We start from the raw sequence: 23,879 nt of genomic DNA, 5'->3' as shown, positions 1-23,879 counted from the left end.
TTTATGACAGATGTCGGCGCAGTATCAGGAAGCACGATCCCCCCCTGCGATAGTATAGTGACGTTTCCCGCCTGAGCGTGGCCGACTACGACTAAGCAGTTTCACCATCACCACCACCACCACTCTACGAGCAAGTATGATGTGTGTAGTGTATTATGACAGAGGAAATGAACTATGTAAAACGAGTATACCCTAATAGAAATTAGCCGAAGCTCTTTGGCTGCACGTAGTGTAATAAGTACTCGAACGTCACCATATCAATACTGGCTTAGCCACCAGTGCCACAGTATGAAAGTGACCGTCCAGGGGCAGATCCAAATTCTCGGTTTGGGAGGGGGCAGTTTCTTTTGTCGGAGCGCGTAGTGGGTGAGGGGATAGAGGGAAACCCAATGTATAAACTAACGTTTGGGGCTAAGGTGGGGCGAACGGGACTAACGTTTTGAAAATCCCTCTCTCCTCGTATCCGCAACTGCCTCCTCAGATTACGTGCATTTTATGGGCTTACATCTGCCACGCTCGTGCTTTCTCACAGTTATAATGGTTATATATTTACTTGAATGACCTCCACGGCCCGCCGATGGTGTCAGACAACTTTTTCTGATGCGCGGGACCACGATGATGCACGGGGCACATGGCACATGCGGGAACACATGGTGTGGTCTGGCAACAGTGTGTGGCCGACAGCCGATTCAATCCGATCACTTAAAGCGGGCCAAGCGAATCCTAAACAATCCATCCGTCGTACAGGAATTAGCCCTAGTTACTTTCGAAGGTTGGGCTTGTTGGTCCGAGATATCGCTCATTCAGAGAAATACTGGCTCTGGTTTGAGACATGTACGCTTCCATTTGAAAAGCTGCTATTACATGAAATGACAGAGCTGTTGGATGCAAAATAGCACGACAGAAAACATGTCAAGTAAGTAAGCGCTCTCATTTGTGCCCTAATGCGTCCGTTTTAAATATATTTTTCAATGTATGTTTCGAACTAGATCACCCGTTATATGGCACACATACATGCAAAATGTATCTGCCTCCTCAGCTCGCGTGTTATTGGGATCTACTTGGTTCGTATTTGATGATTGTAGCAGCTAGACATTTGTGATCGTGGTGGGTGTGTATCATCTGTTTACGTCTCGCTATCTTTCGCCACTTCCTATCCGATGTTTTATTTCTCTGTTTCTTGGCGTTGTACGAAACAAGAGATAACGTGCGCCACAGCTATCTATTTCCACGCTATTATTGCTGGAAGCGTGCTATGTCGCTTGAACAGCTGGCAGCGATTTTTGTTTTGATGTCGGTTGTCACGTTGAAAACAAAACCAATTAGAGAAGCATCTGACATCTGAGTACGTTTCCGTCTTGATAGTATACATATATGTATCCATTACAAGGGGAAACTGCGTTTGCGGACAAATTAAAAGATATCCACCGCTGTGTCATTTAGCCTTGTGAGTTTTGGCCTCGTTCTGAGGTGACTGTGACTGATCTCAGCGGTCAGTTCGTGCTTATCGCTTGCATTTCCCTCGAGCCTTGCTCAGCTTATATTGTTGCATCTGACTGCCCCTAGACTAACATGAAATATGAGCACTGCCATGCTGATGCGAGAATTTGGCTTATCAACAGACTGAGGGTGGAATTTCTATAGAGGACATGATATGCAGGTCTACTGTTATGACATGCAAAGCACATATTTAGAAGTATGGCTGTAAACAAAATTTGCCTAAAAGCATAGTTCAACTATTGCATTTCTGGAGGGTATGTTGTCTTTGACAGAATGGCGTAAATGCAGGCTAGCTGGTGGATAAATTCCATGATAGGTTCGTGTTTCTGTTTGTTTACGTGTCTTGCCCATCGCTCAGGCTTGCCTATCATGGTATGTTGTCTTCAAGCTTCAACAATAAAAGTCAGGTGCAGTCCTTGAGCGACAGCTAAATATTTTTCAACAACACGTACCTTGTTCTGCTCATCTGAGTTCTATGCCTAAAAAAAAAAAAAAATTGAGCCAATGTTGCAAGCTTCTCATTTTTCCTTGTACTCCTCCTCTGTGGAGCTCGTGTTTATGAAGTTTCTCGCCTCATCTGGTACATCGTGCCTATTGTCATCATCATCATCTGTGTTTTCCCCCCCCTGTCCTCTGGCCCCTTTTGATACACAGATGAGAGACGAACGGGCACAGTCTTTATTTTCATGAAGACATGCTGTTGGTGACACGCATGGACTGGGAAGACGGGGACATGCACCCCTAAAGTGACGCCGGGGAAGTATCATGGAGGAAGAGATTAGTTCTGACTCCCTGGCTACAAGCGAGGAGTATGAAATCGTAAGCAGTGGTGCAGAACCGCAGTTGAGCATTGCAGGCGACGGCAGTGTCGACCAGCTACGTAGCAGCCTCAGCGAGGTCTTGAAGGAAGGCAGTACAAGTGGAGATCCCTCTAGGCCAGCAGCTATGGAAGAGGTGCTCCTTCCTGTCGTGATATTTCATGCATTAGGCCTCAGATTACCTCCTGTGGTATAGTTCGCATGTTGCTTTCTTGTGTTTGCTTTCACGACAGGACATTGGTATGCTCTTTACTTTTTGTCTTACTTTTAAAACTACTGCTTCCTCTGTGGCCTTCCTTACAAACACAAATCAATCAGTGCTCTACGCTCTTCATTTAATTTGTGTTGTTGCTTCTCTTCTGCATCCTGACTGTCTTGCTTTCTGCTTGAAACTTTTCTTTGGGACTTCAAATCTGCGCGTTAATTAATGACGATACAATCCAGAGCGATGATAATGGAGACATTCATTGGCGAAGTTTCAAGAACTCTCCTTCGAGAGTCTTTGTAAAAGTACATTTTCAAAACTTTGGAAGAATGGTAACAAAATTCATGTTTTAGCAACATTATCAACGTGGACTTTCGTAAAATTTCTGAACACATTTCTCTATGTCTCTCTGACATTTTACATGCGTCATGATTTACCACAAGCATCTCTCAACATTAACATGCAGACTGGATGAGTTGATTCATTTTGTGGAAGCTTTCTTGGCTTAATGCGGTGCTTCAATTTTTTTAAATCTTGACTGAGTTCTTGGCCTGTTGCTTTCGCACAAAAGCCTTACTTCGTGCAACAACTTCATTACGATACACGATGCAGGTGGACTTTCTTGCGATACCTCTTTGAGAAAGAGTGCATAACACACCTTTTTCAATGTTCTCCACTGCGCTCGGTTAATCCAGTGTGAATTTTCCCAACATGATGTCCAATATTCCCCTTAAGATGTGTGATGATGTATTTTTTGTACTGGCTATTTCAGGGGAAGCCTTCTTCGTCTCCTTGTGAGGCAGGACCAGAGGCCCCTCCAGAGCCTAGTATCGTCCTCATGGGAGTACCTTCTGGAGATGGTACTCCGTCAGATGGGTCTGATAATGGATGCATAAAACGGGTCATTCCTGCTCCCAATGACAGCTCGGGCACACACAGCGAAGGTATGCCCCTATGCACTTCATAAACTGCAATAAAGGCTAGTTACTATCAAATGGATTATGGTATCTATGTACCCGCCATCATTTATTGATATAGATGGTGCTTTGGGCAACCGTGTGCAATTATTTTCGGAGCACATGTCCATATGTTAATTTCATGCTAGTGATAAAAGCCTTTTGTCTTTAAGCTTGACCCATCATATTTTGTAATGGTAATCAAAATATAGATACCAGCCTTCCATCAATGAATAAGGACAGTGTTTCCTTAGGAAACAGCTACTCTTGACAGTGGTTTGTGGGGGACCACATCTCTTTTCGAACTTCTGTGTTGTTGTTTGAACGCTTGGCTTAGGATGCTGGCGATTTGTTTGTGTGCTCCAAGATATTCTCCTTACATCTGCTCAGGCATGTGCTTAAAATTTAATATCCTGGATCATCAGATGGTTGCAAAGGTGCATAAGAGCTAAACATGGTGGGCACCTTCAGTAATTTTCTTGTGTGTGTCTTCAAGCATTCTGTTACTAATGGATCTGTAGTGATGTGCAGAAGAGAAATAACATTTTGGGTTGGTCTTCATGTTGGTTATTATTAGGGCCTGATTTTTTCGGGTTTTATTTTTCAGGAAAATCCAGGGGGGCGGGGTAAATATCGGGTTGAACTGAACCTGGTTTACTCGGCATAATACAAACAACACAGCAGCAGACATAGAGTATCAATATTTTGTCCATGCATCTAAGAGGCAGCAGGGTCTTTGTTTTGACAGTTTGTATGAGCATATTTATGCTAAACCCTGCTTTTGCTGATTTGAATGGGGTGGGAGTGGGGGGGTAAATATCATGGGCAATCTGGTATAACCCTGAAAAGTCTGGCCCTAGTTACCATGCACTAACTTTTCTGTACCCCTATTTTTCTCTTTTCAGATGAGGTGCAAGGAGGCACCGGGGGCTCGGTGGCTTTCACCTCCGTGGTGTACTTGGGATGTGCAGCAATTAATGCTCCGCGGAGCGAAATGGAGATTCAGCGCAACATGGCCATCCTCAACGACCAAGCCACCAGCCAAGACAACATCCGCGTCACGCTTCTGGTTCCCCCAGACTCCGAGGGCACTGTGCTGTAAGCATTGCGAGAAACCTCGTAAACTGTGCACACATACACGCGTTACATACTCCGTTCTGCCGCAGGGTTTATGAAAGCAGCACTAACAGTGAGGTAGCCAGCTTTCCCATTCACCGCATCCTCTTCTGTGCCAGAGGCTCCCAGGGGTCACCCGAGCAGAATTGCTTTGCGTTCACGTGTTCCCATGGAGCCACGCCTGAATCCGCCATCTTCCAGGTAAAGAGTGCAATATTGTTAGGTCCGTGCACGTAGCAAAATATACGTGTACTTTGTCGCGTGTATTGAGACACACGGGATGGTAGAAGGCCGAATTATTTTCGGGACTGAGGTGTTCGTAGTCCAGGTCAACAAATATTGACACATCTGGTCCGTGGCTTGACGAGGTTTATTCTGACAGTTGCGCTGGTGAATAATGCAGTACGCGCATGCGCGTGGGCCTCACAACACCCACCCGCTACACCCGAAAAATGACTTCCACATGTGGAAGCACATGTTGAATGGCGTGGGGGGCATACCGTTTTAGCACATAATCGTGAAATATGCAGAACGTGTGTTAGTGCACTATGTCTTTGTCTCTTTTAACGCTTTAATCATCACAGTTGGTGGCAACTTCGTCACAGTATTGCCTACAATTTATCAGTTTCAATTTTCTAAAAAAAGACTGAGCGTAATTCAGAGAATAATTGTGACAGAGTACTGAGGGCTCAGGCTATAGAGTAGATAAATTTTCTGAGATTACAGCTCTGCTGCTCTACAGTACCTTTAACCAAGTACATTTGCCAGTACCTTTGATGCATGTCGAATTCTGCTATGCTTTTTCTCATTTAGTGTCACGTCTTTCGGTGTCCTGCTGGGCCCGACGCAGTCCTCAGAGTACTTCAGAGTTTTGCCGCAGCATTCCGTCGTGTCCCGCGTGTTCCCGGGTCTGCATCCGTGGCATCGTCGAGGTCTGGGTCTGTGAGCTCTGTGGGCACGTGTGTTCGCAACAATGAGCGTGTGCACACATTTGAAGCCACACTAGATGTCAGAGAAGAGGACCAAAAGGTACGCCCCTTTGTGTATTTCCTGCTAACCACTACGTGTGCCCAGAAAATGATGTTTTTAATGACAAGTTTTCAAAAAGTATGGTCCATAAACAAGCGGTTCATTGTTCTTCTAAGTAGTTAGCGTACCATAGGACGAATACACTCACAAAGGCGTTGTGGCAGAATAACCTTTATTGTTATATGCAGTAAGGCACAATAATTTTAATTTCAAGATTAGCATCAGAAATTAATTTCATCAGTGCTCTGATCGCATTTTTTAGGGGGAGATCTGATGTAGTAATTTGTGTAACTACTAATGGTGTTATGGGGTTCATAATCAACTAATGTGAGGTGTTATCCAGTAGTGTAAAGCACTTCGTGCACTCTCAGGTTGAATGTATAATTTCACAGGGTAACTTTTCTCCGTGCGCCCGTGACAAAGACTACTTCAAATTTCGTTGCAACCTGGAGAAGGTGGTACAAGTGACGGTACAGCAAGCTGTTTCCAGCAAAGAAATGAGCATTGAGAGGTGAGTATTTCATCGTGCTCCATGTATCCGCTGCGTACAGTTGATTAATTTATTCTTTACTTTCTCTACCCTCATAGTTTTATTCATGAATTGAACTTGAACTTATGAATAGTAAATGTCATTAAACGCAGTGTTCAACTGCTCTGGAGAGATGTTTTACAGCATTTCTGATGGAACACTGTCGTATCTGTATCATGGGACCTCGGTTGACAAAATACAGCATGCTGTTATTATGCTAAGCTGACATGATGAAAGTCTGAATGAGCAGCTACCTTCCCAAAGATCAAAATTTTTCAATGCAAGACATTTTCAGTGTTTAGCTCCATGTGCGATGTTTGAAAAGTGCACTGTGAACTGTACTGTGTACTTGTAGTATCCGAGGATGAAACATACCGTACGTAAGATATGTTAGGTTTTTGCATTAACACGAAAGTTACATTATGACTGTTCATTGTTAGAGCCTGAAGTTTTCGGGAAATATTTTTTCTAAATTTGGGGGCTAAAAATCAGGTAAATAAACGTGTGCACTAAATTCATGCGAATTCGGGCGAAAAAACTCCCCGTATGCTAAATTCGGGGATAAATCGGGCTTGGTTACCCAAACTAATTGTAGCGGTTTGGTACAAACGGTGATGTAACAGCATTTGCTGCCAAAAAAGCAAGTTAATGCATTCCTACAGACATCCTAGTGAGGGGAATTTGCCGGGTAAAAATCGGGTTTCACCCTAAAGGGTGAACCTTCAATTCAGGGTGCTATTTCGGGGAAGAATCGGGTAAAACCCTAAAACTTCAGGCTCTATTCATTGTGTGCTCCTTTTTGCGGTAGTACTGTTGGATTTTCTCTGCAGATAATGTCACTTGCAATGCTAGTTCGAAAAGCATTTCTCCTATGTGTTTCACGTGTATCCAGGTGCTTCGGCATGCTGATATCACCGGGACGTCACGTCAAGCACAGTGACATGCAAGTTGTGGAAATGGTAACACGTTATTGCCTTCTTCTGTTACGCACCTTTTTCTGTAACGGTCTTCTTTTCCGGTTTCCGGTAGTAGTCTTTCTTTCTTTCTGATCCCAAATTATTCTAATAAGTGGGGTTTGTGAGTGTTCGCAAGCGGCGTAACATGCGCCTTTTCTGTTATTGTGACGTCCAGGTGTCGATGGCCAAGTCCTCGAGCGGCACCGAGCCCACAGTGTACCAGATCACTGGACGGTGGAATCCCATGAACCCCCTCTTCGAAGTGTTGAACTCTGAAACTTCTAGGGACACGCGTGTGTATCTTACTGTGGCAGTGGACCTCGTTGTGTGTGGCGTGCGAGAACCTTTGAGGTTTGTCTTCGAGACCAAGGCCAAAATCTTCCCCCAAGGAGAGCGTTTTTGGTACTTCAACAAAAAGCCCTTCCAAGAACAATTCTACGTTCGGCTCAGAGAGGTGAGGCGCCGTTATCTTATCACATAAGTCTCTCGGTTGGTGTCGTTGCATCGTCTTCATTCTTTTTATCTGTGAGGATAGTACTACTAGCAGTAGAACCCAGTGACAGAGACTGTATGTTAACCGGGGCTTACGGTAGGAGCACCAACCAAAATCCGCGGATATTGTTATCGGCGTAAAAAGGGATAAAGCACTCTTATGTCTCGTGCATACGATGAAAAGCAAACTAGCCCAGCAGATGCGGCACAGTACTGAAGGTATTTTTTAGGATCTTCTCTCCGCAACTACCGGCGATTTATGAGATTTAGTTAGTGATAGATAGGTCGAGAAATTCGGCGAAATTCTGTGTGATGTTTATTGGAGTTGGGCTTTTAAGCCTGATATAAATGATGCTTGACGCATGAATATGCGGTGAAAATTTTTGTTCCAAATTAGCCTACCAGCGGAATTGCCTTTGTTCTTAAATAAAATGTCTCGCACTTGCTGTTGCACTCAAAGCAAACGCAGCATTCAGAACTACCCTTGTTTGGTGGATAACGCAAACTCATGCACGGGTAGCTATAAAAGTTTACCCTCGCGGGCACTCCGTACTCACCAATTACTCAATGCACGTGGAACCTTCCTCTGTCCACATGCAACACTCATTGGTGTGTTTCATCGTGGTAAATTTCAAACCGACTCGACATCGCAATCCAAAGTTACAACCGAAAACCTGCAATCCCTATGGGGAAAACAATCAAGATGGAAGCCATGTTGAGTAAACTTTTATAGGTAGCTACCCTGTACAGTCAAACTCCTTTATAGCGAACACCTTTTTAACGAAAATACCACTGCAGCAAATTTTTTTGCGGTCCCGCTGGAGCCCTATAGGTCCAATAATTGACATCCTTTTTAACGAAAATACCTTTACTGCGATTTTTTTTTTGCTGTCCCCTGAGTTTCGCTGTAAAGGAGTTTGACTGTATAGTGCACACCCAAGAAAATTAGCGGTATTTGAAAAATGACCGATGTATAACACGTGCCACGAGGTGAAAATGCCGACGTCATCAGTGTACGGAAGCTGGAAACTCTACATCACCGTTAGTGTTCATGGTAATCTAAGCCTGTGCGTCGAGGGAGAGCAATTTTTGTTCCATCCATCGTGGAGGCAATGTGTATTCGAAGCTGTCAAAGTCTGATGTGACAAAGTTGGTGTAGCCTCCTAAAATGAGTTCAGGATCACTGACACCTCGAAGTCGTCCCATTCTTGTACCCATTTCACTGCCTCTCCCTCGGCAAGCTTGTTGCCTCCATTCAGTCTTCTTGTACTTGTTCTTGCCATTTATCGTTCATTCCCCCCATTTTGGTCGAACACTGCGCTTAAACAAATGATTTATGTCTATGCCACACGGGTGGACCAAGGCTTGAGGCTAGAGGTTGGAGGTCATCTTGTAAGGAACGGCTCTTCCGGGAAAAAGTCTGATGTAGAACACCTACTGCCTCTTCACGACACTTTTTACAAAGAATAATGTGTTCATTATGCACCGGAAAATATGATACATATGTTCAAGTAGAACGCACACATCTTGTTTCGTGTCTTTTCAGGCAGGTTTTGACTGTATGTTCTGTAGATTTAGGTGTAACATTGCAATGAAGGTGAACTATGAATAGGGTCCTGCATTATGGGTAAAACACAAATGTCATTAAAATGACCTTAAAAACAGAAAAAAAAAGATTTAGGGTAAGACCCCCCAAAAAAGCTCTAAGGCTAACTTGGCAGTGTGCCAGTTGAGCCAGCAGTACGGGCACTGTTGAACACTAAGCACTGCACATTCAGCATGGCTGTTTTATAAAGGCTGTGTTAATATAAAGTGCAAGAAGCTCTTTTTTTCCATTTTCGACCCAAAAATCTGCTTTTTCACCCGATATCGCCCGATTTTACCCTCTTTTACAGCTCCTGAAATAAAGCCAGATTTCTACCCCCCCCCCCCAAAAAAAAAAAGTAACAACAACGTAAAACCAGAAAACACTGTGCCAAAACTGTGAAGCTTTTGTGCGGACCAAGCTAGAATACGCTGCAGTTATGTGGAGCTCATATCAAGATACTCTCATCAGTGAATGAGAAGCAGTTCAAAACATGGCAGTCAGATTTTTAACATCTAATTATTCTAGCTCATTAATCTAAGCTTATTATTTAAGTATCGAATTAGTCTAAATGGAACAGCTATGAAACAGGATGGCAGAGCTTCATGAACTTGAAATGCCTAGAAAGATAGCACAATTATGCATATTTCGCAAGTTGTAATACATTCACAGGTTCCTTCCACAGACTTAGAACTGTCTCCGTCACCTCATCCACTTATCCGTATACACCATCCTTGCTATGTTGTCTGCCCCAGAGTGCGGACTTCCAAGTTTTTTAAAATCATTGATAGCTTTGACAATGTCAGAGTGGAACAGATTGCCATCTTCTGTCGTTACTATATCCAATTCTGTAAAAATACAGAGCTGCTCCGTGATATATTTTGTCATTGAGTGTTTGCTGTTTTGCTTTCACCCTTCCCCCTTATTGTGCTTTGGGCCCTAAGGTATAAATAAATAAATACACATTCATTTTGTTAAGACACTTTGTTTGGTGTTCACCAAGTTACTGCGTAGTACATTAATTTCTGCAAGGGATTTCATAATTCTACACTAAGCTGAAATCTAACAATAGCTGTGACTTCTGTTATGTAATGCAAATGTATTGTGCCACGCAGATCTCCCTCATTTATATTTTTCTGCTTTGGTTCAGTTTTTGTTCCAAACATAGCGAAACTGGCAAGCTTATCTATGGTCTTAGTTTATAGTGCTACAGAAGATAAGCAGAACCAAACAGCATACACATATCAGCTGATTCACACGCTTCAGGGATAAGAGATAAAGCTGTTCAGATATGTGTGTGGAGAAGGGCTGCGATCGGTGCAAAGGCATCTGTTGACGTGGTTTCCTTATGCTATGGAGTCTTTGTGAACATGTTGAAGTATTGGTTTGGTTTCCCTGACATGGTACTGGAATATTGCTGCTTGCTTCAAGCTTATTGTTAAATGTAGTTGTTGTGTGATTCAGGTGTGTTCGGCAAACAAACGTGCGCAGTCCCGTTCTCTGTTTTAGAAAACAGCAGAGGATACCCATCTTGCACCTCAGTGCCCACTGCATGTGAGCCTAATTATTATTGCCTGCTCTAGACCTATGTCATCCATGCACAAGGCATCTGTGCTATGACTTTTTTCTAGGATACAACCAATATGTAAAGTGAACTGAGGAGCATTGAGTGTGACTACTATATCTGTAGACTACTAGACAACTTGTATTGGTACAGTTGTATGTACAGTTGCATAATCATTGCTCCTTTGAAATGCAATTGCAAATGCAAAATGCAGGTTGACCCTGAGCAGGCAACCGGAGAGCATCGACTGGACGTTGTGGGTATCAACAGTGCCAGTCAGATTCAAAGGAAAGCTGCATTGTCGCTAGCCTTGGACACAAATAGTACTAGGATGCAGTCTTCTGGGACCATGGATCCCTCGCCAGCGCAGGACCCAACTGACCCTGAATCAGGTAGGCCTCGTAATCGGACAGACAGAGAATGGTTACGTGTCTGGCCAGCTGCCAGCATCACAAAGATGAAGATATTGCTGGTGCTGTAGTGCGAGGTAAAATTGTTGTTTGCTGTGCATGTGGCTGTGGGCATTGGGAGCAGCACGGTGAATGCCACTGAGTTTCATGGCTGTGAACAAACGAGACCTGTCAGTGAAAATGGGTGCACCTCGGGACAAACCTGAAATATATCCTGGATTCTTCTGGGCCTTTTTAGTAAACTTCAATTCACAAAACCACCTAGTATATTCGTAAACTGTAAACAATTTTCAAAAAAATTTTGCTCACCACATGTCGAGGGTTGACTCTGTGCCTGGATTTTAATGCAGATGGAGACGAACCGCTTCTGAGCGGCACTGGAGAGGTTAGCAAGGACTGCCCAGAAGCCTTACTGGAAGATTGGGCACAAGCCCTACAACGGTGGCGACAGCTATCGGAGCAACACTCTGCATCCTCTGGTGGCTCACAATCCACGACCCAGACAAGACCGAAACAAGTGTCCGTTCTCGTGAGGCGGTCTGGTATCCCAGAGGCGCTCAGGGGCGAGGTATGTACGAGACCTGAAAAGTGCACAGGAGACATCCCAGTATTTTTGTACATTTGAAGCCATATGCAGGTCGATTTTGTGATGATGATGATAGCAAGAAGGTACACCAAAATTATGGTGGCGGGATCATATGGGCAACGTGAATGTTATTGTGCCTAGAATGGTTGCATTAAATACTTTAATGAAAGAAAATATCTAGACAACATTAAGAGCCTTCTGATGTCAGGTGGTGCTTTGTTCACTTAGTCGAGCAGATTTCTGCAGTTTTCATAATATGTGGATTGTTGCTAGGTATTTGTAATCTTATGTCATTTTGAGATCAGACGTTTGATTTAGGTAGATCAACTTATTTATGAAACGTCACACTTGCCCTAGAGATTGACAAGAACCACACTTGTTTGCAGCAGGGCATTTTCTACACACAATGTGGGTATTCATTGAATTCAGTGCAGGTGCAGCCATTCCGTGAAATTATTCACTCAGTGTTGTACTTGGTGCGGGATGGCTATATAGAGCCCTTACTGTACTAACAAGGACACAAACGTGTTGTTAGGTTTGGCAGCTGCTGGCCGGCGTCGTACACGACGGGGTTGACCCTTACCTGGAGGCGTACCGTGTGCTGCTGTCACGAGAATGTCCGTGTGAAAGCGTCATCCAGCGAGACATCAACCGCACCTTCCCCGCTCACGAGTTTTTCCGAGAGAGTGGAGGGGCGGGGCAGGACTCACTTTACAAGATTTGCAAGGTATAAACATAAAAGTTTTTGCGCAAGACTGTACTTACGGGCATTCATTCGCAGGCGTACGCCGCGCAGGACCCTGAAGTTGGTTATTGTCAGGGGCTTTCGTTTCTGGCAGCGGCACTGCTCTTGCACGTGAGTCCTAGCTTCGAAGGGAGGTGGTGTTTGCTGCAGTAAATAGTTTTGATGATGTATATTTTTTGTTGCACATGCTTGCAGTGTATTTTGTTGCACATTAGTGTTCACATTTTGTTTGCATTAGCGTTATTGTTATCCTCCTACTTTTCAGATGCCTGAGGAACAGGCATTTGGTGTCTTCTGCAAGATCATGGGGGAATATGGCCTGAGAGACTTGTTCCGTAACTCATTTGAGTTCCTGCATCTGAAGCTGTTTCAATTGGAACGTCTCGTGGAGGTGACGTGTGACGTAAATCTCACGATTCCAACGACAGTGTGAAGCTACATTGTGCTTTTACTAGAGCTGCTTGACTAGTGGAGTATTTGAATGTCAGGAAAGTTGTATGGCATAAGGGAAGTATTTGTTGAACATTGAACTGACGCGGGTAGCATCTCCTCACCCCTTTCGTCCTTGTCCTAGATTTTCTCAATCTCAAGGGTAAGCATAGAACGTAAATGACAAAGTAATGACAGTAAATGACAAAGCTGTCATCATCTCACACACCACGAAGGTCTGGATAGGGGGGGGGGAAGTGAAGAACGCCTTGGAAAGTATTTTGGGTCAAATGCTCGCAATAAATCAAGTCGTGCACCAAAAGCCGGCGGGCCGACCCTGCGCCTGCGGGTGTTGCGGGTATACCTGCATAATCTGCGGAGGCAGCGCGGGTCTACCCGCACCTTTCCCGCAACCCGCGACAACACGGAGATCTGTAAGGTACCGGGGCAATTGGGTTTTTTTGGTCCTCTTTTGAGAAATGTAGGGACGAGTAATTGATATGTTGTATCAAAGCTGCTCCTTTGTAAGAGTCTCGTGAGTTCCAGACCTCTGTGCTTACATTGCAGGACCAGCTCCCGGAGCTGTTTGCTCATTTCATGGACCTCCATGTGGAAGCACACATGTTCGGCTCTCAGTGGTTTCTGACGCTGTTCACGGCAAAGTTTCCTCTCCATGTTGTCTTTTTCATACTGGATTTCTTTCTGCTTGACGTGAGTGCATGGTCGTATGTATGTTCAGTGATGTGAACTGTAGTTGCGTGGATGTGAGCCAACCCATTTTTCTACACCTACCAGTTCGTTGCTTGTCAGTGCGAACCACAATTGTGCACGAACATTCACATTTGTTGTTTGTTGTTGGCCTGCTTTCAACCTCGTACAGATGTGTTTCCTGTTTTAGGGTATGGACACAATCTTCCAAGTGGCGATGGCACTGTTAACGGTGTGTAATGCTATTCCTGCGCTACCGTCAGCCACTGCACAGTACTATCTGTGCAAATGTCACATTATTGCATGGGTACTGACATTCAAAGTACTCCTCTCTCTGTTTAGCTATCAATGCGAGATCTGCTGGCACTCGACTTTGAGGGGGTACTAAAACACTTCCGGGTAGCCATTCCAAAGAAGTACCGTTCGGAAGAAATGGCACTGACATTGCTGCGTACAGCTGTCGGTATCAAAGTGAAAAAGCTGAAGAAGTACGAGAAGGAATACTACCAACAGAAAGAACAGGAGAAGCTAACTGAAGATCCCATTGAGACGCTTAATGTGAGTGCTGGGTATGAAGGGACACTGCTGAACCTTGACCCGGTTCCTTTACCTCCACAGAAAGACAAGAGGCGTCTCATGGAAAGTAATCAGCGTCTCGAACAGGAAAACGATGAACTGGCATACGAGTTGGTCAACAGCAAGATACAACTGCGGAAGGATCTGGATTCTGTATGTACTTGAATCTACCCAATCATAGTTACAAGTCATTGCTAAAGAATATCCTGAGACCAAACTGACGCTGTGGTTTGTTGTTGGTAACTGGACATACACTGTGGACCCTGTTTGGCTCATGGGTAAGGTTCCGACATTCCTGGGTGTTCTTTTGGCAAAAGTCTGGGGATGTTTATCGGAGTTCTCAAATTTTAGGAAATTCGGGGCTTTACAGACCTCTCAAGGATTGGAGCAGCACGAGGAATGGGTCACCGGAGCTTATCGGGGAAATCAAAAGCGAGCGCTAAAAAACAAAGAAAGTTAGTTTGTTGTTTTGTTTGAAAGTTGTTTGTTGGTTCGAAGCAAGATGGTCAGATATTCTGCAGGATGATTTTCCACTGCTCACGTTGAAGGTCACCCAGCAAAACATGCAAATCACTAGGTTCTCTCTGGCACTTGAAGACACTTCGAATTCCCAGTGTTGCCTGGTTTAGGTCATTGCGAATGACTCATTGACCTTGCAGTGCAATAGTGGCCCTGCAATCGAGGCTAGGTGGAGGCTACCACGCATTGATGTATTTGTGGTAGTGAGCTATACTGGGCTGTCTCTATTGTGCTGAGTCATTATTCCCCTCGTGTGGGGTGTTCTATTCAGTTCTGAAACAGGGAACAGCCAGACCATGCGAGCTCAGGGCCGTTTAAGAAAATCCGAGTTTTTCGTATAAGTCCAAAAATAGTAAAAAAAATACTGGGGGATGTTTACTGGAGCTTATCAGAAAATAATCAGAGAGTCGGAACCCTACTCATGGGACACGGTGTGAGACTGAGATTGCTCACAGTGCTTCGTGATGCCGATGTGATGCCGAGCTGCACTAAATGTGCACTGGGGCCAGGATCTGTTGATGCAGTCTCGCTCTTTCCTACACCTCACATTATATCACATCTTGCACAACATCATTATGATAGTTTGAGTCTTTGGGAATAACAGTCGCTCATTTTATTACTAGCTATGTGCAAGTGTAAATGAGACTGTTGCTTTGAAGCAACATTGCTTTTGTGTAGGCCGAAGATCGGGCAGAAACTTTGTCTAAGGAGCTGCAAGGAGCTCGTACTTCACTCACTGAGCTGGAAGAAGAGAAACGGCGCCTTGAAACTGAGGTCGGGCAGGTGAGTACTTGATTGAAGTTGTACATTTGTTCCTATCGTAATTGCAGTGAAGCCTCCTTAATTAAAAACAAGGTAGAGCTGCGCGAATAGCAAAATTTGCGTGGGACAATGTTGTGTTTTTTGGGAGCACGAGGAGAGTGGAGTGAAATGAGAATCAGCGAAGATTTCGTTACTTGTGACTTGGTATGCTTTTTTTTTCGATGTTGGTGCCAGGTTCATTGCAACAGCAACAGCTTTAGATCATGGTTCCGGTCCTTGTACGCAAGTTGAGAGTGAACGGGTGTCCCTCCTGATTGTTGCTTCTTTTTTTAATTCTGTGTTAGTGCCGCAAAGCAACTGTGGCTATAAGCAGCATACAGGCGTGGACAGATGGAGAGAGGACAGCAGGAAGGAGTGGGGACAGGGGGGGTCAGTGTGCGTCCTGGGCAGACTTCAGTGGAACTGTGCAGACAGGGAAATGTTGCTTCAAATGTGGTGTTCGAAATGATTGAAGGTGCATTAATTCCTCGTTTTCTCCGCACAGCTGAAGGAAATGTGCCGACGAGAACTTCAACATGCTGAGCAGGAAATTAAACGGAATAGTACCATCATCTCAGAATACAAGCAGGTATGATAGCGTCCTTAAAAAGTAGCACAAATAACGAACTACGTATTGTACAGATACTGTAATATAGTAACATTTAACGTAAGATTTATATGGCTATATACTTAGGGCCCTGTGTTTTGTTTTTTGAAAATCGGGGGTAAAAGTAAAAATTGGGTGTTATTTAAGGGGCCATAAAACAGCATAAAATCGGGCAATATCGGGTGGGAAATAAAAAGTGTGCTTCTCGCGTTCTACATGAACGCGTTCTACATGGAGCACAGCGTCCTCTATTGCCGGTATTGTGGGCTGAATTTGCATTGTACCTAGTTGGTTTTGTGTTTTTTTTATGGGTTTTACCCGAAGTGATGATGATGCAAATCGGGGGGTAAAAACTCCTTTCACCGGGTTTGATCTACGCTTGACGTCCCTCAAACATTAGTCACTGTGTGTTTCTTTGTCTTATTTTATTAAAGCGTAGACATTGGCATGGTTTAGCTGTGATAGATGGAGCAGTAAATATGCGGGATCGTTCTGCATAGCTTCAGGTTTATGTATTTAGCGCGATAATTTTTTATAGCAAGATGTCCTTCAATTCTTGAAGCACACATTTAGTTGTGGTTTCTAGATATGCAGCCAACTCAGCCTCCAAGTCGAAAAAGAGCAGCGTCGTGCTCGTGAATCTCTCATGGTGGTGCGTCAGGCGGTTGGCACATGCGAGCATTGTGCCCCCTTGCTGCTCAATGAAGGCGACGGCATAAACACGAAGGTCTCTTCTGCAAGTTTGCCGGTGCGAGACGAAAAGAAACCTCAGTGGGACGAGGGGGACCGTTCCTCCGTCGACAGAGAAACTCAAGTGCGGGAGCTTGAGCTTGAGCTTGCACAGACAAAGTTGGCACTTGTAGAGTCTGAATGCAAGAACCAGGTGAGTGCAACTTTATTATCGGAACCCGAAAAGTCTTCGTAAGTGGGCAAAACCTTATCTTAGGTGGATAGGGAACTTGTGGTGACCTTTGTGCATGATATATGTAGGACCCGACTTTTTAGGGTTAAACCCGTATCCACCCGATATTAGCCCCCCGAACGAAATCTGTAAAATTCGGGTTCAACCTGAATCTACCCGAAAACATCCGGGTCGCGTAGCACACTCGTAAGCGTTAGCACACTCTGTAGCACACTCTGTTAGCACACTCGTAAGCACACTCTGCTGATGCTTTTCATATTGTCCAGCAGCTGTTTGCCTGTAGCAGCTTCCTGCATAGCAGAATAATGAGAAGTGAGAACTTTTGCCCTGCACTAAGCAGGGAGGGCAGTGGAGCCTGCTAACATGTTTTAAGACTACCATGTTTGGAGGTACACAGCCATAGTGCAGTGATGTCAACTGATTACAGGTTTTCGTTGGGAGATGTATGAGGAACGTGTCTAGAGTCTGACTGCCACTTTATTCGAGCCACCTTGCAATTCAGACATATTCTGTTGTATGCCAATCCCGTTTGCTCAATCCTCTCACGGACACGTGCTGCACAGACTGCTTTTTCATGGGAGCTTGAATTCAACCTAGATGTGTGCAGTAAAATAAATGCTCCTCACCCCAGAAATATCACAGGGGTATTGAGCATATATTATTGATGGCAAACACTAGTGTTGGCTCCTCCTGTTGAAGGTCGCTAGAGCTATTATTTGGCTGCATAGTCTGAAATGTAAGTTACCTTTGTGTGAAGAGCACTCTGAAAGCAAGCTTAGTAGCAACAAAGCAGGAATAAAATTATGTCAGATGTGCGTATAAGAGAGCTATTTAGTTTTGTGTGTCATTCAGCAATGCAGATCGTCCTCGCTACCAATAATTATGCTGGGCATTCGAGTATTCTCTCTCACACTTTTAGGAGACACGAGCAGGCTTTTCTTTTTTCTTTCGTCTCATTATATTTTGTATGTACTGTGTGGCAGGGACAGGTAATATTTTGTATCACCGGAATTACCGTTTGTACCTTAGACCATTATAAACTCTGTCTGTATTCAGAACCATGGTAAATCAACTGGGATATTTAAAACTTTATTTGAATTCAGAGCAGTGTCATTGACCTTTGTTCTCTACCAAAGGACCTTACCCACCAACTAAATGCCATGGTGGCCGAGCTTCAGTCCTCAAAGAACACGTGGCTCCACAAGACCCTGTCATCAATCCGAGAAGTTGGTCGCAAGGACTCTGTGCCCAAGGACATGACAGCTTAGGTTGAAAACAGTACTATAAAGTTACATGGCAGGCACATGGTGTGTCACTACTTCATTTTGCATTGAAGCACTACTCCACGGGAAGGCAAGTGAGGTTTCGCTATGGCAGGTTCATAGTGGAACGAACGCGCAGCTGTACAGAAGAACACAAGTGCTGGAATCGCTGTGTCCTGTTCATTTTGCAGATTAATACACTATCTCAGTTGCGGCTGTACGAACAGTACTTTCCTCTCGAGCGCAAGTTATACTGCGAGATAGTCGACTGAATAGAAATTTAATAAATCTCATTATGGTATTCAATCAGCGAATAGTAAAACAAATAGTTCAGAATAGAATGTAGTGTAACTATGTAAACTGATGGACAAAATAATTGTAGAATGAGATAAGCATAGGTAAAATATTATTTATGTGTGATGGGACTTAACATCATGCCCTTGCATATTTGTGCTAAAAAGTTACTTAAAAAAAAGCACGGGCTAATGTCTGTCTACATAATAGACACCTGTCCCAATAGGGCTTATTACGCTTGAGATATGACATGAACACGTGGAATAATGATTGGTCAATTTTTCATTTGTTTTGTGGGCATTGTCACACATATGCCACGAGGCTGCGAATGAAAATAGTGAATAAACGAAAAATAGCGATCTGATTGCAGTGTTTGCCTTGTGGCAACATTGGGTAGTGGGGGACGTATGCAATCTCAGACGGACGTTTAGGCGATTTCAAATAATATAGCGATCATGAACAACAGGTACAAATGTGTTCCTTTCATTTCCTGTTAATGTAATGCGCACAGATGCAGAGAGTGGCCCTTAACAGTAGTTTCTGCACACTGTGTCTCTGACCTCCTAAGTGCTGCGCACGTTAGTTACCTTTGTTACAGAGTGTGATCTAGCCAACACATGTATTCTGCAGTGTCGTGGCACTATCTGGCCCTAGTTGCACTCGTGCCATAAAACACCAAAACACCAAACATATTCTGTACACTTGACAATATGATGTTTTTTTGTGTGTGTGTCCGAGTCTAATGGTTTGCGCAGTTATAGCACAAGTGCTGCTCAATTTTTTTTTTTTCACATGTGAAGAATGTTTGAGAACAAATATTAGAAAGCATGGACTACTGTATGTGCTGCTTCCTGTACATGGAATTACTTGAAAAAAACAAAACAAAAAAAACATGGGTAGTTCTCTCCCAATGCCGAAAGTTCCAAGATAACAGGTTCATATTATATTTTCTGAAACATTTGCACAGCTCTATGTTAGTAACTTTATATTCTGCTGATGTACACGTGTTTGCAAATGTGTTGACGTATTCCTTCTACCAATAGTTGCCACGATTACCCGAAATGTTTAACGTGACCGTTTGTTTTAACGGTCATGACCGTGCAGAACGATGAATAATTACATTGATTTAGCACATTCTCCTGGAAGTTGAAGTGCATGAGCTTGAAGTGGGGCTACTTTGTTCCATGAGGCTATTCCATTAACATTCCAGTGGTTGAGGGTAAGTGTTCTGGTACGTGACAAAACGTGTTACGGTAATGCTATTCCGCCAGCGGATGCTTGTAATTGGCTGCTGTGATGATATTGGTGAAATTTAAATGGTTGCACACTAATGGTCGCTATAGTAGAAGAAATGTGTTTTTAATTCTTATAGAAAATGTTTAGGAAAAATATATTCGCATTTTTGCATGTTCTGTGAAGAGGATGCCTTTCTAGTCTAGCAAGTGAGAGAAACTGTCAGACAGACTGAAAGACAAATTTGCTTGGCTCCAGCTGTTTGCTTGAAAGTTGCAAAGTGAAACTGTACTTAGAAACTGCATTCCATAGAGAAATACAAAAGGACTGGTATGTAGATAATGCGCACAGTGTGTGATTCTTTCCGTATAACAATACTGAAGAAGCTATTTTAGTATTGAAAGTGTCACAATTCGTTGCTGTTACATTGTTACATGCAGTATTCACTGTGGACTGGAATGCAGCCCTACAAAATTGAGACGTCCGCAGACACCAGCAATGATGGCTCATAAATTTAGAATGTCTGGGAAGGAAGGTTCCGTACTGAATGCAGGTTCGCGGTTCTTCGTGACCGTATTCGTTCGTATGGCAGGGCAAAGACTTTGCCTTTGTCCAACGTTGCAGGTGTCTGTAAAATAAGTGGAACGTACGGAAAAGGAAAAGTAAGAATACATCAATTCAGTATCGGTACACTGGAGTGTGACGTCATCAGTGGAAATGCACTGGTTTTCGCAAGAATTGGTGATGGGTCCTATACTTTCATCTTTATAGCTAGCTGATACTGACCACTGCCAGGACTGCAGTCTTACCATTTTTCCCACTTTCCTCAGCATAACATGTTATTTGAGGGAAGCCAATTTCCAGGTTTCTCAAGGCAGATCCTTCCCTGCCTGTGTGTCTTTCATATATGTGAAAGACATTGCAAAATATGGGGGATAACTTCATGTACCTTTCCATTGCGCTCCTCGAATTTACGGTCCCTAAATATTACTACAGTGTAGAACATTTGTAGTAGTCTTCCTTTTGAGTAAAATACCGTAGAAGTAATACTTCCATGGGAATGGCTTTCACCGTGTAGAGAACTGAGTGTGTGCTCTTGTAGTGCATGTAGTAAATGGTCTACCGCACACTGTACAGTTTCTTCTTAAATACTATCCAGTACCTTCTTCACTTCTCTGTGCTTCAGATGTTCAGTGCATCCATTCCAGGGACAACATCAAGTCCAGCAGCTTCTCTAGTATGAGTGCGCTTTCAGCATGCTGTCTGCAATTTTTGTGCTAGGTGACCAGTAGCACAGGGCTGCCGATTCATGCTACTTTTTCCAACTTGGAAATTTTGTGGGACCACTGAACTTCAAATTTCTGTCCTTGGTCACACCATTGTTAGCAATGTGCGAGATCATGAAATCTTATGGGAACACTGCGGCTGCTTTTTGCAGCTGAAAACTTTTTCTTTTTTTCTTTTTTTTTACGGATGACTGCCACAGGGATGGCATTCAGGTGGACAGGCAATGCTGTGAGCTGCGGCTTGGAAACATTTCCCTTGCCCCGAAGGAAGTAGCCGGCCATCATTTGATACAGGCCCAAATAAATGGGGACATAGCTTCGCAAAAGTGAGTGCGCTGATAAAATTGATCTGGCTATTTGTGCATGCGAAACGGTGCAAGCAGACTGCGCTTCATGACAAATACGTACTTGTCCTGCTTTACGACGTTTACTCACTGCAGTCAGTGCGGTTCTGCGACACCCAAAGAAAATGTCGCTGACAAAATTTTCAGTAATAAAATATTCTTCCTTGGATATCATGTTGGCAATCCATGCCTCTTTGGTGTCATAAATGCATCAATACCCTATTCAGCGTAGTAAATTACCGGACTTTGAACATTTTATGCAGCAATGAGGTGTACATGGATGGTGTGCACAATATTATGAAACTTTTTTAATGCTCTTTCTCGTGCAGAACTTCAGAGCTCACAAGTAGCATTGGTGACCGTGAGCTGATTGTAAAAGTGACTACAGCTGCTTTTACATGAGCTTGAATCTACGTTCATTACAGATCTAATTTGCGCTGCATTTCAGTCTGCCATGAATGCCTTCGTGACACACATTGCACAGCTGCTCTCATAAGAACATTCTTTCCATGACAAACATGCCGGAAACATGTTTAAAGGGGCTGCGACGCTTCAGCATACGTTGTTCATTGTATCACGCATGCATTGTACTGCACGACGAAGTCCTTAGGGGAAAAATATTTTTCTCAAGATGTCGTAGACGGCTAACTCCAAACCTTTGAACACGAGTACAGGTCAAGCTGTGACGTCAGAAGAGAGCCTCGACCGTTCCTATTGGTTCTCGTAAGCACGTGACCTCTCTTACATCCGCCTTGCTGTGACGCATCGACCCAAGTCAGTATGTCGGGAAAGCGAAAGAGACGATTGTTTGCGTCGATGTGAACGTGCCAACCACTCACTAATGCTTGCCTGGTTCACACTGCTGCATTACGGATGCGGCGCGGCACGGTTGTCATGGGAACGAACTACGGCGAACGGAACCGAACTCCGTGCGGTACGGGTTGCCTCCGGCTACGCAGCTAACCAATGAGAGCAGGCGCATCACTGCCCGTTCATGAATCACTGGAGAAGAGTGAAGTCCGGGTGGAGAGGGTGAGGAGAGGAGGCGTGGTTGGTCAAACAAACACTGCGCAAGCGTTTTCCGTCTCAAGAACGCATGCGTCAGAACAGCGTGTCGCGCGACAACCGCATCCGATCCGTACCCACAATGGAGCGAAGTTGCAGTGTGAAATATGTACAGGGTGTTTCACGAAAAATGAGCCAAAAAGACGAACTGCATTGTGTTACCAGTGACGTGACGATACTCAAACTAGTTTTTGTTTTGTAATTAAGTGAAATTAATTCTGCTGCTCACGGGGCGGATGTTCTGCCGCGTCTCATGTTGAGCATTCGCAACGCCCAGGATTATCGGGAGTGGCGTCTGCGCAAGCGTACTAGAATAGTGCAGAGCGCCCTGTGATTGGTCTCCTCAAACGATTATGTCCGATCATCCAACGGGAGACCGTTTGAGGAGACCAATCAGAGGCGTCTCCGCACTGTCGGGCTTCTTGACACGGAGAGAAGAGGGAAAACGTACATTAACGGTTTCGTTCGGATTACGGATACGGAAATTTTTGCCGCATACGGACGTGCCTGTTCCCGTTGTTTCGGCATCTTTCACTCCGCGAGCATAAATTTTTGCCGTCAGTGCCCCTTTAATACTCTGGCGTAGTACAGTGCGTGCATAGTGCAATAAGCCACGTACATCAAAGTGTCAGAACCTCTCGTGAAAATGAGGGTGAGCGTGCACATAACCGATATTATACACATACCAGTGGGGGTGCCGTTCTTCTGTGTTCTCTCGTTTCTACGTATACATTTTTCGTGCATGAGTGTGGTACGGTACAGTATACTGTATCCTTGTTTCGTATGGCCTAAGAAATCTGGTGTGTTTAGCAGGCTGTACCGCGTACTCTTTTTCTTTCCTTTGTACTTGTTGCACGTTGCCATGACGCGAAGTTGTGTTCAAGTGGCATAATTGACAGTCGTACGCGAAAGTGTGCACTAACTCGAGTCACGTGTCATGTAAATAAAGCTAAGCTTGGTACGCAGTTGTTTATTAGTTGTTTATTGAATGATGTGGCGCTGTACTATACTGATGCTTTTCTGTCTCCACCGAAAATTTTGAGACTTTGTATTTCCATATAAAAAAAAAAAAAAACGCTTTGCTATCGTACACAGTGATATATATTCATTCTGGGGGTGAAGATCTAAGCTAGCTCTGCCCAAGTTTTCCCCATACCACGTGCAGGAAATACAGGGAAGTGCGCAGACGCAGGCAGCCATTCACGGCGCACAGCAGCTGCGTTTGGCAGCAGTCCGGGTGCAGGTCAATATGTTTGTAATTTTGCCGGACGCATATCGAATGCAAAATCTTGTATCTTCAGAATTCTGTTATTGTTGTTATTAGAAAACCACCGAATTTGTG

General features: G+C 44.1%; 1 protein-coding gene across 2 annotated transcripts; it reads left to right on the top strand.

Annotated features, from left to right (window-relative positions):
• Positions 1-690: 690 nt before the first annotated feature.
• On the top strand, positions 691-23,498 carry LOC135368735 (rab GTPase-activating protein 1-like). 2 transcript variants are annotated; one of them, XM_064602216.1, is made up of 22 exons: positions 691-916; positions 2,155-2,454; positions 3,296-3,467; positions 4,385-4,577; positions 4,646-4,796; positions 5,409-5,624; positions 6,017-6,135; positions 7,046-7,112; positions 7,285-7,563; positions 10,965-11,142; positions 11,511-11,728; positions 12,282-12,473; positions 12,528-12,602; positions 12,757-12,882; positions 13,488-13,631; positions 13,819-13,860; positions 13,971-14,186; positions 14,247-14,357; positions 15,402-15,506; positions 16,030-16,113; positions 16,718-17,014; positions 18,190-23,498. In XM_064602216.1, the coding sequence occupies exons 2-22, from the start codon at positions 2,266-2,268 to the stop codon at positions 18,319-18,321; spliced, it is 3,306 nt and encodes a 1,101-aa protein (XP_064458286.1). In that variant the 5' UTR covers positions 691-916; positions 2,155-2,265; the 3' UTR covers positions 18,322-23,498. The 2 variants fall into 2 exon arrangements, with proteins under 2 accessions (XP_064458286.1, XP_064458287.1); XM_064602217.1 differs by lacking the exon at positions 2,155-2,454 and having other exon boundaries at positions 692-916.
• The last annotated feature ends 381 nt before the right edge of the window (positions 23,499-23,879 follow it).

The sequence above is a fragment of the Ornithodoros turicata genome, chromosome 9 (assembly GCF_037126465.1).
Source record: "Ornithodoros turicata isolate Travis chromosome 9, ASM3712646v1, whole genome shotgun sequence".
In the NCBI taxonomy this organism is placed as follows: Eukaryota; Metazoa; Arthropoda; class Arachnida; order Ixodida; family Argasidae; genus Ornithodoros; species Ornithodoros turicata.
The sequence above is the reverse complement of the archived record's forward strand: the minus strand, read 5'-3'. Positions and strand labels throughout refer to the sequence as shown.

Coding starts and splice junctions, on each gene's coding strand:
- LOC135368735 (XM_064602216.1), top strand. CDS start 2,266: ATGGAGGAAGAGATTAGTTCTGACTCCCTGGCTACAAGCGAGGAGTAT. Junction 7,564..10,964: donor TCTACGTTCGGCTCAGAGAG/GTGAGGCGCCGT, acceptor TGCAAAATGCAG/GTTGACCCTGAGCAGGCAAC. Junction 12,474..12,527: donor CACTTTACAAGATTTGCAAG/GTATAAACATAA, acceptor ATTCATTCGCAG/GCGTACGCCGCGCAGGACCC.